The sequence below is a fragment of the Phyllostomus hastatus genome, unplaced genomic scaffold (genome assembly GCF_019186645.2).
Source record: "Phyllostomus hastatus isolate PE091 unplaced genomic scaffold, TTU_PhHast_1.1 phas_scaffold_39, whole genome shotgun sequence".
NCBI lineage: Eukaryota > Metazoa > Chordata > Mammalia > Chiroptera > Phyllostomidae > Phyllostomus > Phyllostomus hastatus.
Window position 1 is genome coordinate 5,324,862 of NW_025334028.1, and position 20,438 is coordinate 5,345,299.

General features: G+C 39.6%; 1 protein-coding gene across 16 annotated transcripts in view; it reads right to left on the minus strand.

Annotated features, from left to right (window-relative positions):
• The window catches only part of PARD3 (par-3 family cell polarity regulator), a 686,648-nt gene that overhangs the window by 221,943 nt on the left and 444,267 nt on the right, over positions 1-20,438 (minus strand). For 14 of the 16 annotated variants that reach the window (XM_045819999.1, XM_045819993.1, XM_045819992.1 and 11 more), the window contains one exon: positions 10,093-10,324. In XM_045819999.1, coding sequence (XP_045675955.1) covers positions 10,093-10,324 — 232 coding nt within the window. Of the gene's footprint in view, positions 1-4,672; positions 4,789-10,092; positions 10,325-20,438 lie in introns of those variants that run through there. The other 2 variants (XM_045820001.1, XM_045820000.1) reach the window with 1 other exon arrangement.

The window sequence follows — 20,438 nt, forward strand, 5'->3', positions numbered from 1 at the left end:
GGTGTGACAACTTGTAGAAACTGGTCACATACACAACACTCTTGACTCTAGAAATTTTACTTATTTATTCATTTGCTCCACAAGTACTTATCTTAGTGTGGACTTTGCTAGAAGGCAATCCTGAGACAGGGATTCAGAGCAGTGGTTTAATGGAAAGGCACATGTGACAAAGGGGAGGAACACAGCCCAGAAGTGTCCTCAGCCTATTACCACTGTGGGCCTGGAAAGCTCACCCACAGGCTAGCCGTTGAGTGGGTAGCAGGTACCACAGGGCCTCTCAGCCTGGATTGTTACATTGCAGATTTGCACTTCAGTAGGTCTGGAGCAGAGCCTGCAACTCCTCATCTCTAACAGGTTCCAGGTCCTGCCATATCCCTGGTCTAAGGACCATACTTTCAGGGCTCAGGGTACCGATTCATGCCTTAGTGTTACGTTCTTAAAGTCCACAGGGACTGGAGTGCTTTTACATCGGCTTTCTTGGGTCACTGGTTGAGGGCTGCTCTAAAAAGGTGCTATTCTGGGTACTCCTGGCCAGCCTGAGCAGAGAAGCAGAGCTTCCTTCCAAGGCTCCAGAGAGGCCACGGGCACCAAGCTGAAACTGGCCGCTGGAAGTCGGGGGTGCGCTGAAGGCATACAGATGATGGCATCTGTTATATTACTGGGCACTGATTATGCACCAGGCAGACTGCTAGGAGCATAACAAGGGAAAAAGGGCTAACAAGCCTTGCCACTCTTGACTTATTACCCCAAGCCTGTGGGATATAGGGTATATCTGGTGGTGATGAGTGATGAAGAAAATAATGCCAAAAAGTGGAGCAGGAAGAATCTGCTAAGTGGGAGGGAGCAAAGTCTGCAATCTTGGATTGACCCCCTAAAAGGGTGACATTTGAGTAAAGATGTTAAAGGCACAAGGGAGACCCTGTGGTTGAGAAAAGATGATTCTAGGTAGAGGGGTGAGCAAGGACAAAGGCAGTAGTGGACTTGACAGATTTGGGGAAGACGAGGCCAGTGTAGCTGAAGTCAACAAAAGAAGCGCCAAAGGGATGAGGTCAGAGAGGTTGGGGCAAGTCCTGTAGGGTCCAACAGGAGACTCTTATTCTGAATGAAGGGAGGAGGGAAGTGATGTGACTTGCAGCTGCTGTGCTAAGGGGCTGTGTGGAAGCAGGGAGGGGGAGGACAAGGCCTTTGTCACGGGACCATGGGGGCAGCAGCGAGGACAGTGGAAGTGTTAGCATTAGAGATATGTGTTGAAATCACATCCCACAGGCTTTGGCTTCTGAACATTAATAAGTTAAATGTGAGGTATAAGGAAAAAACAGGAGGCAAGGATTACTCCAAGGTTTTGGACCTGACCAACTAAAACCATAGCCGCCATTATCCGAGAAGAGGAAGCCTGAGAGCAGACGTTCTGGGCAAACCATCCAGAACTGACTGGGGCATGTTATGTTCCAGAGCCTGCTCGACATCTGAGTGAATATGTCTAGAAGATGGCTGGGCCTCCAAATCCAGAGTTCACAATGGACACCCAAGTGGGAGATGGGAAGCTGGGAGCCATCTGCACATAGGCTGTATTGAGAGCCCCGAGGCTGTTTCCTAAGAATATAAAAATTCTGTTTTACTGAAATGAGAAAAAGAGAATGAGATTAAGGACTGAGTGCTGGGCACTCCAACATCAGGAGAACAGAGCGTGATGCAGAACTGGGCAAGGAGACATGGAAACAGCAGGCAGAATGGAAGGAGGGGACACGGCAAGGGCTATCTCAAAGGAAAACAAGACAGACCAAGTGCCTTTGCAGTCCCAGGGGCAGAGTGAGAATGCACAGGGGAGACTCACCCATGAACAGGTCATGGGTGACATGGGTGAGAGCAGGTTTCGTGGAGCCGAGGAGGATGAAGGCTTCACTGAAGGGAGTTGAAGAGAGAACAGGAAATGAAGACAACAGGTACTAGTGTATTGGAAGGTTTGCTCTGAAGAGCGGAAGAGAAAACGAGGTAGCAGTTGAAAGGGCAGGGAGGCAGAGACAGGCTTTTCTCTGAGATAGAAGAAATAATAGCCTAGTATAGGACAAAGGGAAAATGGCCCAGTAGAGAAGGGTGTCACTGATGATATGGGAGAGAGAAGAACCACCTGTGGAGAGGCAAAGGTTCTGGGATAGGCAAGAAAGGATCAGAACAGCTTTGGGGGCTTGGCCTTAGCATAAAGCAGCCATTTTCAACAGGTATACCAAAAAAATTTTAAAAACATGCAATACTTCACTATTTAGTCAGGAGCACTGACCTCTTTTCTCTTAGGTTGTCAAATAAAAAAATGACAACAGCCACACAGCAACAGCAGTCTGGTGTGAATGAATCAACATTATATCTATCTATTTGTTAGATCAGTAAAAAAATGTATGGTTTGGTGTGCCGCAGAATTTTGGTAGTTTATGTGTTCCGTGAGATGAAAAAATTTGAAAATCACTGGTGTAAAGCATGACTGCCTCATCCACTCTAAGACAAAATGTTAAGTAGAAAGGTTAATAGGAGACATCATTATTTCACTATGATATGAAATTTAACCCAATTTTAGTCTCCCATTTCTAAATTGGCTATTATTAAACATAGGTAAAAAAAAAACACAAAACGATACCACATTCAATTATGAAAGCGGTCACTTCCCCAGTGAAGACTGTAAGAATCAAACAATCACCTCCATGTAATAATTTGTGGCTTCATAAAAATACATTTAGAAATAACATGTACTTGATCCATTATTTTTAATGTAAAATATATAGAGACTCTAATGGTAACAAATAAAACATGAGATGTAGTATTTCCAATGTATGTTGTGGTAAACATCATTAGCTGAGCCTGTCTTCTAGCATATTTTTCAATGGTCTGATAGTATTTATTTACCCTGTGTTATTAGAAAGTGAATAGTCACTAGCCTTCAATTTTCACATCACTTGCAGAAAACAGATTCCATTTCCCACCCAGTCTGGAATTGAAATTGACTTAGCATCTCAGAACTGTCAAAAATTTCTTTTACAAAAAGGTCTGCTTTACAGGGACTATAAAGTAAGTGTCATCCTTGATGCTTGCATTCTACAGTCACGCTGTAGGTCTGTGGAAATGAAATGTTAAAACCGTCAGGAAGGTCTTGGAAAGGCCTAGCTGTCATGCTCCAAGCCTCCTCTGGCTTCCTCTGTAGTCAGCTTCAGGGCTGTAGATGTCAAAGGCTCTCTACTTAAAACTGCTAACAAGGAAAAGAAGAATACTCAAAGAATATGACATCAGCTACCCTAGACTTGTCTTTGCTAACAGGTAAGGCTGACACCCACTTTCTTGTGTTAAAAACAGGAACCTCTGTCTCCATTCAAATTAAAAGAAGCATCCAGTTAAGTCCTTGGGATTTACAAATTTGGAACTTATTCCAAGGAAATCTCCCAATATGTGTACTTACAGAACAATATGTTTACTCTGTCCAGATGACAAACAGGAAAACAAATACAATTATATAACATTGCTCTTTTCAAGTTCTCTGTCTTCCATGAGACAGTACTGCTCCTGTATCATTTGGATGGGGTGGTTTGTACATACTTAGTTTAACTGCATTCCCTGAATCCCAGCAGGCTGCACTGTATGCCACGTAATTTTACCAACGTGAAACTGGTCATTTTAATCCACAAGGCCTGGGTCATAAAAAACTGCAAGCCCTGATACTTCTGACATGAACAAATAAACCCTGTTCCGTGTCTTTCCTTCCTACAATATAGGTGAGGGCTTCTGCTTGGTGGAGTTGGGGGTGTGAGTGGGACAGCATGCTGCTACTGTGTCAGCAGAGTGAAACCCTCCTCACAGCCCGTGACCCAGTTCCACAACACCCTTTCAATAAACAATTTTTGTTTTCATGATCACATTCATTTTTAAGTACAAAGCAACCCTAGAATTTTCGGAAAGTAGAGCTACTAAATACAATCTTTGTAGGAAATCCTGGGGCCATGAGAAACAAGTCTTCTTCCAAGAAGAAAGCTTCATTCTAAAGGAAGGACCCTGAGACCCACCTGGACCAGCACTGGGATCTGTGACTGGAACACCTAGCCAGACAGACTCTTTCCAGAAACATTTTATAAAAGAGTGTGTGCCCTCACTCTCTGTGGTCTCAGCAAACCTCAGGATTCTCTCTATTTTTTCCCACTGGAAGAAATTGCTGATTAAGCCATCCCTGAGCAAGATATTTATTTCCTGATCCCCTCATTTTCTGTCTAAATTCTGTAACCCATGAAGGCACTTTTCTTTGCCCAAGTTACTTTCAAACTTCTCAAACTGTCCTACCTAGTCATCAACTGATGGGTGACTATCCAAATGGACATCTGCCTGTGTCCCTAGCCACTGAGCTACACAACGAAACCAAATTGGTACATTACATCATCTTGAAAGCATGGATTCCAACATCCAATTGGTATGTGCTGATGATTTCTGAATACGCCAGCAGCTAGGACCATGGTTTTCCACTCTGAAAAGGGGCTAATAAAAAAGATAGAAAAAACCACTTCTCTGCCTTTTCAAGCAGTAATTTAAACCCCCAAGCTTGAAATCAAGATCAAAAAGTTCCAAATTGATTAATATGGAATTACTAAAACCATCAAAACTGCTGATGTCGTAAACAAAATTCGTCAACAGCCACTAAGAATTCATTAAAAGTAAATTTATTGTTTTTTTTTTAAACAACTGTGCAACATGTGCTTCTCAAGCCATTTTTGAATCTGGTTTGTTGTTCATCTCTTCTCAGGCTTCAGTTTGGCAAGGCTGAACGAGAAACACGGTACAGACACACAGTTAGTACGTACAGGTAAGGGAAGCGCAGCAATCGTGTTTGTTACTCTCTCAACAGCCTAAAAGAGGTAATCCAACTACAACATTAAGTTTTAAAATCTGATCATGTTCATCGTGTTCTACAAACTGTTATATTCTAAAAAGGGAAAGAGCAGTAGATCTGATTTCAACCAAACAAGGTTTCAAACTAAATTATCTATTTCCTCTTACAGACTGAATAAAACGATGCTGTAGAGGCTAGGTCATCATTTTAACCATAATTGGAGGATTCAATTTTAATAATGGTAATGCTGCAACATTACTTTGCTTTATCTTCCAATGTGACAGGCTCTCAGCTGCCACAGATGGACAACAGCACCAATAAAACTGAGATGAGCACCGTGCAGACAGGTCTAAGAATCTTCAGTCTTAGAGTGTGGACAATTCTAGGACACTTGAATGATAGTAATTCTGATTTTTCAGGAAAACCAATATCAAATTACACTTACACCAGGGCTGGAAATAGCAGAATAAGTAATTTTAAATGCTTAATGTTGTGTTAATTATTTCAAGTTGGACACTGAAACTAAGGCAAAAACATGTTGCTCAATAATGCTGTTGTTTTCATTTAAAAAGGAACACATTTAAAACATTACATAGCAGATCTCTCTCCTTCTAAAGTACAAACTTCCGTCCTTGGTGAAAATTTCATACAATTGCAGAATTCTCAGAAATATTTTACAGCATTAAATTTGAATAGACAAGCATCTGAGATTCAACTATATATGGACTCAACATTTCAGCCCACCCCCTGCTCTGCACATTGCACACAAAACGACTGCATTAACAAGTCACGTTCACAGGCTCCGTGAACACACGCAGCTCTGAGGTACAAAGCCACTTTAATTAAGGCAACGGGAGCTCCTTATGTGCAAAAGAAGATGTTGTATGTACAAGGAGAAATTCATACAAACGTGACACACTTTACACCTGTTATTTGAGTCCTCATAGATTTAAAACTCACATGAAGGGAACTCTGCAGAATAGGAATTCCTATGATACAACATTCTTCCCTAGAGTTGTTTATCAATCATTATATCATTTTTAAAGTGACCACCATTCAATGTGTGAAACAGAAAACAGTCATTCCTATATACCAATGAATTAAAGTACCTGCTCAATGTGCCACAGCTTCTGCTGGTAGGGCTCTAAAAATATATGGCCCACCTATGTGGCCCTCATTAAAGCTAACCAAAAATCACAGACATCCTATATGGGTAGAAATAGAGTGTGTGGTTTTGTTTTTTGGGTGGGTGATGTGAGGGAAGGAGATCCCACCAGCCTATCTTTGAAAGAAAACATACTATTACATTCTCAAGCAACTAAAGAGAAAAACCTCACATGCCTAGAAAACTAGACTCCTGATATCTAATGTCCCTTCCCCTAGCCTTTTTTTTTGTTATATGAACCGAAAAGCAGAAATAAAATAACAGCGCCACACACACACACATGCATGCATGCACATACACACCCCTGCTCTATAGTTCTGGCCAACGTTAGGCAAGTCATACTTGAATCTCCTTACAAACTGTCCTAAGAAAAGCATGTGCATGCACACATTTTTACTAAGCTATTTAAAAGCAACCTTGCTAGGCCCTGGCTGGTATAGCTCAGTGGACTGAGCACAGGACTGCGAACTAAAGGGTTGCAGGCCAGGTCCCCAGCAGGGGGTGTGTGAGAGGGAACCACACATTAATGTTTCTCTCCCTCTCTCTTTCCCTTCCCCTCTAAAAAGAAATAAATAAAATCTTTAAAAATAAAATAAAATAAAATAAAATAAAATAAACCTTGCTAAGAAAATTGCATCCTATTTAAAAGAACAAAGAGAAAGGAATTTTATTTTTAATTTTAACTTTAAAATCTTCCTATACTCCCTGTTAAAAAAAATAACAGGATCAACCTCAGAGTCTTTTAGTCTCAAATAATTAGATCCAATAAGTATAAAAGAAGTTAAAAAATGTTTTGAAAAACCTAACAACACATTAAGTCTTCTCAAACACCAAGGAGAAGAAACACTAATGGTATGAAGAAGTGATTGAGAGCCAACAGAAACTCATTTTCAAGAAGCAATAATTGCTAAGCTTTGCCCACTTCCTGAAGAGACGCATGAGCACTGCTCTGCAGCCAGAAAGAAGGCAGCCGTAATCAGGAGAAGGACACAAGCTCCCACAACCCTGCTTAGGACTGACTTACATTTTGCACGTGGTGGTAAGGGGAGGCTGAGTCTGACACCCCAAAATATGTCCTTTTTTAGATATTATTTTAAGCTGGTTATTTTTTAAGTATTTTTTTAATTTGTATTTTAAAGATTTTATTTATTTATTTTCAGAGAGGGAAGGAAGGGAGAAAAAGAGAGAGAGAGAAACATCAATGTGCGGTTGCTGGGGGTCATGGCCTGCAACCCAGGCATGTACCCTGACTGGGAATTGAACCTGCGTCACTTTGGTTCACAGCCCAGGCTCAATCACTGAGCTACGCCAGCCAGGGCAAGCTGGTTATTTTTAAAGAATGAAAGACTCAAGAAAAACCTTTAATCTTCCCCCTAACTGCCTAAAAGAATTTAGATAGGGGGCCTGCTTCAGGAAGGAAGCTATCACCAAAGATAACTCTATTTCAATATGCACTAGTGTGACAGGGAGGAACCTCACAAGGCCCATCTACTCAGAGTCTTCTCTGTGTCCCACTGTTAAAGATGGCAGGTTCCACATTCTTAGGGAATCTCCGTAAGTGTATACACAATAAATTTGCTCATTTTCTCTTGTTAATCTGCCTCATGTTAATTTGATTATTTGTCCAACTGGAAGAACTTAGAAGGGTAGGAGGAAATTAATTTTTCCTCCCCACAGTGGTGTGGCACTCTCCTGGGAGGAAAAGCTGTTCTGTGGAATTCATGTACTCCCCCAGGGCACGGCCTCCCACCACGGCTGACTTGGAGCTGGCAGCACAGCGTCTGGGGAGGCGAGGCCGAGAGGAGCCGTACCCAGGACACAGCGCCAGCACCATGCCAGTACAATCAGTGTGAAGCACCTCAGAAACAGAGATCATAGTAAAATGTAATAAAACAATTAGGAAGTGACAAATGTTGAGTATTTTATAGAACATTTAATTTTTAGTAATGGTTGTGTTTAACAACTGGTTGGCAAAATCTCTAAAAACTGAACTGGCTTTCACAAACCAATGTGGGCTGACTCTAACAAATCATTTATATGGCATACACCCAGAAAAGTGTAGATGCCTCTGATTTTCTTAATAGCCATTCTTAAATACTGGAAGAATATAAACTTAAGTTTTACAAAAAAAAAAAAACCTTTAGCCCCTGCACCTAAACATGAAAGTTGATCTACAAGAATGTGCAGCCACTCAAAGTTATAAAAGGGTCTGCTTCTCTGTCATAAAGATGGTTACAGATATAGGCTACAGAATTTGGTCTAGAAAAAACATCATGTATTTCACAGAACTTGTAGCAAAGAAGGGACTGGGCTGTGTTGTACTTCAGGGTCCCTTTGAAACAACATACATTTACCTCCCCATGGCCCCACGCTCTCTGCTCCTCTGGCCCCAGAAGAAAACTCTACCACAAGGCTTCTCTTATTCTGGAGTTACAAGTTACAGAACAAATAATTATTTATAATTAAAATAATTTATAAACAAACTACAAGTTTGCTTATTCTCTAGTCCGGGAGAAGAAGAGAGCCATGTCTACCAGATAGATGTTAGCTGATGAATGGAAGCTAACAAGCTGGTATGTTTCACTAACACTTAGTGGAAACCCTGGAAATGAGACGGGGCTTCAAGTGGCTCCAGTGAGTCAGAGGGGAGGCTTGCTCCCCTTCCACAGTCTCTACTCTGGAAAATACAGTTTTATAAATTCTTCACATTTTAATTGATAGGCAACAACCTTATTTCTGTGTGTGGTGTAGGTGCCTGTTTATGAGCTGTCAGTTTGCATATACAGAATGGAAAGTCCCCTGGCTGACACAGAACCTGAAATAAAATGGTGATTAGAGCAATTTCACCCCAAGCATTCTTGAATGTGGAGATAATGAAAAAAGACGATCTGAATGAAAATGCATTCAGAAGGATCATTATATAAACAAGAAAAACTCTAATGTAAAACTATGAAAATCCCAATGTTCTGAAGCACTGGAGATGGAAACCCAATTGTATTTAAATTAAAGCGGGCATGCTAACAGGCCAGGTTTGTGTTATCGCCATCTATAGCTCATTTCTTCCGTGCACTTAATCAGACACCTACAGAACACATCTGTTGTGTTGTGTGGCCTGCAGGCTGGACCCTGAGTCCTCAACTTTGCAGGCTTGACATATCTGTAACTCCTGACTTACTGAGGTCAACCTTGGGATCATCAATTTAAAATTCTGTGAAAATAAAAACTCATTCACAGTGCCACTTTGAAAATGGTAAAAGGAAAGGTTTCATACTGTAGTATAACTATTTCATGAACAGCATGATTTCAAATTTAAACCATCATCACGATGTCTTGGGGTATAATTTATGGAACAATCAAGTAATCTTTCTGTTACACACTAAATACCTGAGTAGTATAAGGCAGTCACCTTAGATGAACATTTCTGGAAGAGTTGCAGTGCAACTTCTTAACAAGTCACTTCTTAAAAGTGACTTCTTGTCACTTTTATTGTGTAGCAATGATTTGTAAAGAATGATATGCTAAGCAATCCTGGAATATAATTTAGGGACACAAAAACTGCTGTCAGAAAACAGCCAGAGACTACATTTAATGAAATCTTTACAGATCTGAAGTAACATATGTTAAATTAATCAACATGGCTTAATTGAAGCTCTATTTGTAGCATTTTTAGTAGACTTGTTATTAATGAACCTTTAAATGCTACTGCTAACCTGAACTATGCTAAATTTAAATAATGAACCATTGTTCCCACTCACAAAAGAACAAACACAGCTCTAACAGCCCTTTGTCTCCAGGGGGCTGTCGCTCTTTGCCTGGCTAAGATGCAGGCTTGCCCTCCATCCTCTCAACAGCCCTGTCTGTGGCTGGCACAATATCATCTTTAAGGCTGCTAAAAAGGTCTAAAAAAAGTGAAATCCTCAAGAATATAAAAATGAAGTAGCTAAGGCTGGAAATTAGAAAAGAATTTTGGTTGACCTCAAAGATATTTTCAAATCTGTGCTTTCAGTAGTTTTCATCAGTCTCATACACATGTTGAGGAATGACTGGGCTTGGGTTGGTGAAGACTTACCTGAACATATCTCCTAGGCCCTTCAGCATTCCCTTTTTGGCTTTCATTTTATCCTTTTCCTTATCTCTATCTTTCTTCTTCTCTTTTCCAGATTTATCCTTTCTCCTATTAGTCTTATCTCCTTTCTCTTGGTTTCCGTTCATTTGTCTATCCAGAGAATGTGAAGGCTGGTCACTGGCTGTGGACACGGACTCTCGCCCCGATCTTGAGCTTTCTTCTGTGTCTTCTTCCACTTAGAAGGAAAAAAAACAAAACAACAAAAAACAAACAAATAAAGAATACAGTGAACCAAAGAAACAAAACTAAGGAATCTAAAATATATGTGAGGGTATTATTTCCTCAGTTTTCTACTGTTAGGTCCTGCTATTACATGGGCTGCACTGCTATCTACTTTTGCGTGGAGTTAAAACGGACCCTGCCATGTGGATGATTGCTATCACATGTGTTGCTGTGGGAACTAGCTGACCCTCTCATAGCATAGAATCATAAGGGTCCTGATTCACTATATTTGCAAAATGTAAAGAAAACAAGCCACTCCTCCCCAAGTGCTTCCTCTCCTCCTGGGTGAGGGTGAAGTGGATCCACTATGGACCCTCATTAATGTGTTAAACTATGCCATTCTCTAGTTAGCACACCAATGTTGGCGCGGTTCCTTTTCTCCAGCTCCCAAAGGTGTCCACTTGTGATTTTCGCACACGGACAACTGCATCTCCACAGCCTCTGTAACTTTTCCTTATACTGCCATAAAATAAGGCAGTCTACATGATGGAAGGCACACAGAGGTGAATGGAACCATGAAAATGTGTGATTCAATAACTTTATACTCCTCCAAACTTTGTAGATAAAAATGTTCTACTTAGTAATAACAAGATTCCGTCCTTTGAACAAAAATTTCATAAGCATATAATCCAATGCCCCAAACTGTTTGCATCTGAAAGAATGACAAGTAACTAGAGTGGGTTTCCACCTACTAAAAAAACTTTTAGAACTTCTATATTAAGTGGGAAGCAACAGATGTACATATTAACAGCCATTCTCATAAAATATTTTCTGAGATTAACTGCCTAAGGTTTGGGGCTTCAAGTTATACCCTCGAATTCTGAGATTTTTTTTCACCACTAAATACAGTACAAATCAGTATTTTTAAGCTTCTTCTAATGGAGAACCAAATAAAACAGTTAGGCCTCCTCCCAATCTTTCACAAAGAACAGACCTCTAAATCAAGTTAATATATCTTCAAGTGAATTAAGTGTTGCCTCTCTATAAACAAAGGGTACCTAAGTTAGCAATACACAATATCATGAGTATAATTAGACATATTAAAACAAACTCAATATCTTTAGTGTTTTGCTACTAAACCCTCACATATCTCAGATTATGAAATGATGACATGACTATAGCCAAGTGATAGTTTTTTTTAAATGCCATCTATTTTCCATAACACTAAAAAAAAAAAAAGGTGTATAATTCTTTTTGTTGACACATTTGGTTAAAAACGTGAGCCAACATGTTTCCCATCCTAGCAGGTCATGCCCTAGGTTCAGCAAACAGTAAACACATCACCAAGTCTAAATCCAGATGATAGTTTGGAAGTCATTTAAACCAACGTCTTCCACTAAATGCTGAGAAAATAGGAAGATGTGGTGCCAGCACACTGCCAGCCTGGGCATCTTTCCATATTACACCCTTGTACCGTTGTACTTGAGCAAGACCTTCATGCATTTTTGGTCAACTCTGTTTATGATTGCTAGATGCCATGCTTCCCACAGCATGTATTCCAGTAATCTATCACCTAGTCATTACACAGTCTGCTCAGAAGATAATCACAGCAGCAAGAAATACATTTCAAAAACCTGTCAATCCTGTGTGGTCACTGAAGGCTGTGTGTGACTTGTGGCTCACATTGATGAAATCACTCAAGATGGGCCATCTCAGAAAAACTGAGGCGAGGCAGCAGACCAGGTGGGTGAGGCTGGCCTCTGGGAGGCAGTGGGCTGTGAAGGCAGGGCTAACTAAATGGGAAACTGAGACTCAGAATTGACTATGGATGATAGTGGGTGTTGCCACGGTGGGAGAAACTCCCAGTCTCGCAGGTGGGAGAAACTCCCAGTCTCACAGGAGAGTCCAACGGAAAGTGCACTAGAGACAAGCAGGCAAGCTGCACTGTTCCCTCCTGGCCCCTCCACCCACAGGCAGTGCAGCAAGTTGGGTGGCTTTGCCCAGGTAAATACCAAAGGCCCTGCCCCCTTATAATTTATCAGGTGCGCCAAGACAAAGAAATATGGCCCAAATCAAAGAACAGAGCAAAACCTCAGAAAGAGAACTAAGCGATGAGGAGATAGCCAACCTATCTGATGGAGAACTTAAAGCCCAAAATGCTCACAGATCTGATGGAGCTTGGTCGAAAAATGAAAAAGCAAATGCAAGATACCCAAAATGAAATAAAGCAAAATATTCAGGAAACCAACAGTGACAGGAAGGAAACTGGGACTCAAAGCAACATTTGGAACAAAAGGAAAAAAATAAACATCCAACCAGAACAGAATGAAGAAACAAGAATTCAAAAAGGTGAAGAGTCTTAATAAACCTCTGAGACAACCTGAAACATTCCAGTATCCAAATTATAGGGGTGCCAGAAGGAGAAGAACAGCAGCAAGAAATTGAAAACTTATTTGAACAAATAATGAAGGAAAAGTTCCCCAATCTGGTAAAGGAAATAGACTCAGGAAGCCCAAAGAATCCCAAAGAAGTTGGCCCCAAAGAGGAACACACCAAGGCACATCATCAAGTTACCCAAGATTAAAGATAAACAGAGAATCCTAAAAGAAGCAAGAGGAAAGGAGAGAGTTGCCTACAAATAAGTGCCCATAAGGCTATCAGCTGATTCCTCAAAACAAACCTTACAGGCAAGAAGGGGCTAGAAAGAAGTATTCAGTCATGAAAGGCGAGGAAGGACCTACATCCAAGATGACTCTATCCAACAAAGCTATCACTTAGAATGGAAGAGCAGATAAAGTGCTTCCCAGATAAGGTCAGGTTAAAGGAGTTCATCATCACCAAGCCACTATTATATGAAATGCTAATGGGATTTATCTAAGAAAAAGATCAAACATATGAACAGTAAAATGACAACAAACTCACAACTATGAACAAATGAACCTAAAAGAAAAGAAAAACAACGAAAACAAAAACTAAGCAAACAACCAGAATAGGAACAGAATCAGAGAAATGGACATCACAGGGAGGAATTTCAGTGTGGAGGGGGAAGGGAGGGATAGTGGGGAAAAGGTACAGGGAAGAAGAAGCATAATTAGTAGGCATAAAATTGATGGGAAGAGATAAAAAATGGTATAAGGAAACAGAGAACTTAAAGAACTTGTATGTATAACCCATGGACATGAACTAAGTGGGGGGATGCTGAAGGGTTGAGGGGACAGGATAGAGGGGGATAAAGGGGAAAATAATTGGGAAAACTGTAATAACATAATCAATAAAAAATACTTAAAGAAAGAAGCCAGGTCAAATGTGCAGTGGCTCTAGGATGGGCTAGCAACTGCATACATGATCTCAGAAATGCTGACCTCCCTCTGTGCCGAGTTATCTAACTGTGGGCCACTCCCCTCTTCCACATATAAACAAGGATTGTGCAGGTTTGTTAGAGGAAGCCAGTTGCAAGTTTTAGATGGCCTTTGCTAGTGAAAATCCAAAGCCTTGCAAATAAATGCTGAGTTAAGTCTGTAATTTTCTGTGGCCTACATAAACCAAGGAAAGGATATCCTAGCATACTGTCCCAAGGGCTTGCTAGTTATGTGAAGCCTTTTCAAATGACAGCCCCTCCATGAGAATATAAATATAGCTTTGGTGGGGCTGTAGCACAGGGTAGCAACACCCTTGACACACTGTGCTCTGATTGTCAACCACTGCCTCAACCCTTTGGGAAATAAGTGTGGCCTCAACATTGAGATAATTGACCAAATCACTATAAAACAACTCTGAAAAGTTCTCAGGAGCTACAAACCTAGGTCTGTTGGTATACTCAAATAAAATAGATGGATGCTGGTGGATCTTCTAAGATTTCCAAACTGCAAAACTTCCCTATCTCTTTCTACAAAGTTTCATTATTGCCCTTCTCATATGACTATCTCCCATTCTCTAAGCTGCTGAAACAAGAAATGCTGGGCAAACCTCAGCTGCTCATAAATGGCTGTTTACATGAAAGACGACTGGTAAGCCTGGCTCATGGCTTCATCTCACCACACAAGCATTCATCCAGTCCTAGGTACCACTGCTCCTCTGGCTTCAGAACGATGCCTATTCTCCTCTAACCAAGTATGAAACAACCAGCCAGACCCCAACTGCAGTAGCACCAGGAAGGCCTATTGAACTCCTCAGGTTAAGAGACACCACCCCCATTCAGTCAGAAATCCATATGTAACTTTTAACTTCCCAAAAAATTAACTACCAAGAGCTTGCTGTTGACTGAGCCTTACTGATAACATAAGCAGCCCATTAACACATAGTTTGCATGTTATGTGTATTATACTATGTTCTTACAATAAAGTAAGCTAGAAGAAGGAAAACATCATTAAGAAAATCATAACAGCAAATATACTCATAGCACTGTACTCACTTACTGCAAAGTATCTACATGTAAGTGGACCTGGGCGGTTGATGCCCGTGTTGTTCAAGGGTCCACCATACATGGTATGGCTCTCATCGGTTTCTGGTGTATTTTGATGCTATTATTATTAGTGCTGTATGTGTTGTCTAATGGATGGCACACCCCCTTCAAATGTCTGAAACTATAAAGGAAAAAAATGAGCCCAGTACATGTAAATGACTTTGTCATCCACAGCAGCCGTCACCATAACTCATGAATGGCAGTGTCGGCAACTCTGCGAGTCCTCTGCCTGATAGTTGGCATAAGTACAAGGGGCATATGCCTGCTCTTGGCTTGGTAACAGAATAAAGGCAAAGCCTTCACAACTAACTATACACTGAAGTCACATTTGTTGCCAATTCTTTTCATATTCACAATAATTTTCTGGTGTATGTAATACCCCTTATTTTCTAAATTGGGTGAAACAGAAAATTAGTATTAAATCATTTATTCACTTTGGGTTTTGTAAACTCATTTTCTAAAATAAAAATTTCTAGCTAAGATTCCTGCCCCAAGCAAGTAGATTATATAAGATGATACTTGCACATTTGAGGATTCTTTATGATTATTTTGAACATTCTAATTTAGATAATACATTATCGCAGAAATTCTTCTGGGGTGTACTGAGTGCTCTAATCCCTTTGATGCCAACTAATTAAAACTATTTAGCAATATGTAGCTTCATATGTACAAACATAAGATGTTCTTTTAAAGTATTACATTATATATGTTTCAAACTCTAAAATTATTTGATAGGGAAAAATAAGAATATCTTACTTTACCCCATCCCTATGCAAGATTACTGTCATTTAAAAAACTTAAATAAATTGGTTACACATGCTTAATTTTAACATATATAATATACTCAAGATCACTAATATACTAGTCAGGTTATTTTTAAAGTTTTAAAACAAATCTTTGTGCATTTAATACTAGCTTTATAATAAGGTACAATTCAAAACTAATAAAATAATAAACTAATAAAATAAAAGACCATATACATTAATTTTTCAAGTAAGAAAAGTACTGGGAATATTTTAGCAGCAAATGGCTTAATCTATTGTGTTCATACAGTAAATTACAGTGCGAGAACTAATCATAAACCTACATTTAGATAATTTACTATTTTAAATGATATATACATTTTACTTTCTCTTTAATTTTGCTCATCTTTACATATTATTCACTTTCCTTTTGCAGATAGCCTGCAAAGAAAGATGATTATCTCCTTCCAAAAAGAAATTTCTATTTTTGCCGAACATTTACACCTATTTTAACCAACTATGCACTGAACTATCAGTTATTTTCCCACGCGATTGCATATACAGACACTCTCAAGTTTCTCTTTTTTAAAAAAGGTATAATTGAAGCTGCTCATTTCTCTTTAATTTGGCACATTCTACAATTAAGACATACCTAATTACCATGTTTTCAACAAATGCAAATAAAGCTCAATTAAAATTCTAGTCCAAGTTACAAATTACACCACTCAATTCTGCAAGGTATCTTGTTAGGACTGAGTCACCAATAAGTTTGGAAAAAATTTGGCACTTGGATGTTAATGATTATGGGGGAAATGACTTTAGATTTCAATTGAAACTCAAAGTTCTGTACCTTATGCCATAAATAAACATTTCTATCTAATCATCACAAACATTTTATTGTCAAAAGTTGACTCTAAGCCCCATGTTCATTGGTCTTCTTTCCCCACTGAGAAGCAATGCTACTGTTGATCTCTGCTGGGTGCTTACCCAAAACCCATTTCTCCTTTCTTCCTTCCCAATGGAACTGATTGTGTTCAGAATGCAGCTAGCTTCAAGGGGCAAATCTATTATTAAATTTACATGGACCTACAGGTGCCTACCATGTTGATTTATTAGTCCAATGTTATTATCCCAGAATGACCCCATTAACACATTCCATGCTTAGAATGGCTTATGTCCCTCTGTTGGTTATGAACAAGAAAGTGCGGTAAAACGCTCTGCAGTTACCTCTGGACTGAGGACAGTCCAGGCAAAGGAGCAGAAAAATGTTGGGTCTTCAATAACAACGCTAACAAACCAATAATGCCTGACACTGCCAAACTAACTCTAGAATTCAGTTATGTAAGACTATTTCTTAATGGTTTGAAGTGATCTGAGTTGAATTTTTTGTTAAATGCAGCTAAAAGTATCCTAATCAGTACATTATATAAATCAAACTTTAGAGCAACTGTGAAATACGTAAACTGCTATTTATCAGAAGTGTAAGATTTAACTGTGATTGTCATGCTAGACAGCTCTGACAATTTTATTATAATTAAAGGATTTGTTCAGACTTGTTACTAGATCTAAATGAATTGTTAAATGGGTATAAACAGAGGAATACAAAAGAAAACTGGTTTTACTGGTATTTCCTCTTTGCCAGTAAATGAAGATTCGCCTCTGCGGGCACAGTCCAAAGAAGCATCATTAAATATTTGTTGAGTGAATAACAGAGTGATTGAACTAAGAGCTAACCATGTGAAAAAACTGTCCTTTACTGCTTCCTATTTAGATAGAATTACCCCTGGTATTAGAAATACCTAATGATAGAAACAAATATTCCTCAGTAATTTATAATTTACTTTGGAAGACAAAGAACTAAACATGATAATTGCACACAGGATGACTCAGTCTTCAGACTCCACCTCTGTAAAACAAAACGTGAAAAACATAAGTGAAGACAAGACATCAGCAAGAGAAGACTTCAGAAGACTCAGCGAATACACTCACTGCTGCCAATGTCTACTGATGAATGTTAAGTAGAAGACAATGTAATAAAAACAAGTGAGGACTAGACTTCCAGGCAATGAATGCAAAGTCCTGTGTACAATTTGAGAACTGTGGGGACATAAATATTATTTTTGTTTCTTACTTTAGTTGAGTATTTGACTTTGGAAAAGGAAGAAAGATGTAGGAAATGAACAGCTAGAGATACAGATGGTGTCGAATAACAGGATCTGCTTTTCTGGACCCTGGCTTTTAACATTAGAGTGATAAGCTCTCGGCAAGGGAAAAACTTAGCTGTTTTAGAGCACTTTACAAAAAGAACCCACACATACAAAGCAGGCACGAAATATGAAGAATTAAGAAGCTCTCATATTAAAATGTGCAGTGGGAATAATAACTTAAGAACCAAGAGTATGGACACGAAAGGAGAAAAGATATGAAAGAATCAGGTAACATTTATCAGTGGCATTATGGAAGAGGTTCAGGAGTTGGAGGAAAGTTCAGAAAGATGATTCCTAAGATGGTCTATTCTAAAAGCATGTTTATTTTAAAAAAAGTAAAACCTGTCAGTTTATGTTGGGGTGGGAGTGTGTGGGAAGACAAAAACAACAAGATCACTCTCCCAAATAATCTAACACTGATTACCAAAAACCATTCTTCACTTCTACTCTATATTCAAACCTTCTCTATAATGCTCCCTCCAAATGAAGCAGGTGAAATGCTTGTGAAGAGATTGGTAGAATGCCATCTCCACTATTCCACCTTTCCCGAGAGAGTGCTGCAGCCCACGTGCAATAGGGGTCACAGCCTCAATTTTCTGAGCCCTTGCACATTCGTTTTCAGTGTCCAACTGATTTTTATATTCAGTGATGGTCCGCACTGGATCCTGTTTCCAGTCCATGCGGTCAATGTCTACTGAAGCTGAGGCTTTCCATTCAACACACACAATGGACTGGTTATATAAAATGGTAACATTCATAATAACCCTGCTGTTGAGACTGCCACTAAAATTTTATTTTAATCAAGGAGTGCGCTTGGTGTCGAGTGTATATTTTAACAATATACAAAACAACAGGCCACCAGTATGACTTTTTAAGTGGAAAACAAAACAAAAATAACAACAAAAATTTGCAAATGTGATTGAAAAAAAAGTGAATGGTTAGCAATACCCTAGAGTTTGATCATTTACTGAAAACTGAAAATGACTTCTTCCCTGAGGCCGGTGCTCTTCAGTCCCATGCCACACCGTCCATACTGGGGCACACACAACACTTTCTTGATGTTGAAAAAATACTTTATACTAATAAGTCTCAGAAACATTCTACATAATCAATTAGGGCTTTAAAAAATCAAGGGAAAACCAGGTTGTTCAGAAAAAAAGTTTCTTAAAGAAGGAAGACCGTGTAATGTACACCGGACCCGGCAGTAAGGAGACACCCCTCTCCGTGCTGCGCAAGCGAGCACAGGAGCTCGGGGACTGTAAGCCTGGGAAGGTGATTACAGAGCTTCCTCAGCAGGTCTAGAGGCAGTACAGCCAGTCAGCAGATCCTAGCAATAACCTCAGATATTCAATAATGAGAACTTGGGCTAGACTGGACAGAAGGAGTGAGATTAGGAGAGTTCCTGAGGAAAAATTAAGAAAACTTGGCACTGGAGTGATTACACAGTGAGAGGAAGTTCCTGAGCCTGGAATGCTAATGAGAAAAATCGCAACATCATCATCCACCTTTGTGTGAGTTGCTAAGTATGTAAATGCAGTTCCTTCCTTTCCTCTGGCACTGCCAAGCATCATCACTCACCTGGATCACGCCATTACTATCACATAACTGATCTTGCCACCAACAGTCATATTCTCAATCTCATGGACCCAACAGTCATATTCTTTTACTTGAAATTCTCCAAATGCTCTTTAAGGTCCTTAGTGTAGCTAGAATACAAATAGTTTAAACTATTGTTGTCAGTGATCTGTTCACTGCCTACATCAGGGGTGTCAAACTCATTTTCACTGGGGGCCACATCAGCCTCGAGGTTGCCAAGGTGGAGGGCCGGATTCGGCTCTAGGGCCTTGTGTTTGCCACCTGTGGCCTATATCTTAAATCCCATTCCTCACTATGCCTTCACCTGCTCTATGCACATCAACCAAACAGAACTACAGCAGTCCAGAGATGATCCCATTCCATATGTCCCGTGCTCCCCATGCTCCCCGTGCACCCTGCTGAAGATCACTCATCTCAGCTAACACCGCTCTCCGGGAAGCCTTCCCCGCTTACCTGCCTCTCCACTTCATTCCAGGGGCTGAGTAGGTACAGAGCTCTTTGGTGCCATGGTAACCTGTGCACTACAATGGCCCTTAACTAAACCACTTCTCAGTGTCCCTTTACCCACTGGGTTAAAGCACCCCAGCCTAAATATCAGACTGTAGGCACCACACTCATTTAAACACACTTAAATAGTTTAAAGTGGTTTTAATGTAATGGGTTTTCCCATTTGGAAGTTTAATATTCTAGAAAAATCACAGGACTGAGAATTAGAAGGTATGTATTCTATAATTCAGTTCCTAAGTAAGAACTTGGTCAACTATTTAAATACCTTTTTTCTTATCAAGAAAATGGTTAAAATGAGAACTCTTTAATTCAAACACTTCACATGTGACTTTTCTTTGTCCTCTTTGGCTTCAGCAAAAAGAATGTAATCTACATACTGTGTTCAGAAACTTCCTAAAATTAATCAAAGCTCCTTTTCTTAAACTGCAGGTGATATTGAAGTATACAAATTGGCATAAAAAGATAAAATAGGTTACTCTAATTTCTAGCATTTCAGAAAAAAATATTTTATAGATTAATATCCAATTATCCATTAGAACAGCAACCAAATAGAAAATCTTTTACAAAGTTCTTTGACTTTAATTCCCATGCCCTGAGTTCTTTCACATATTT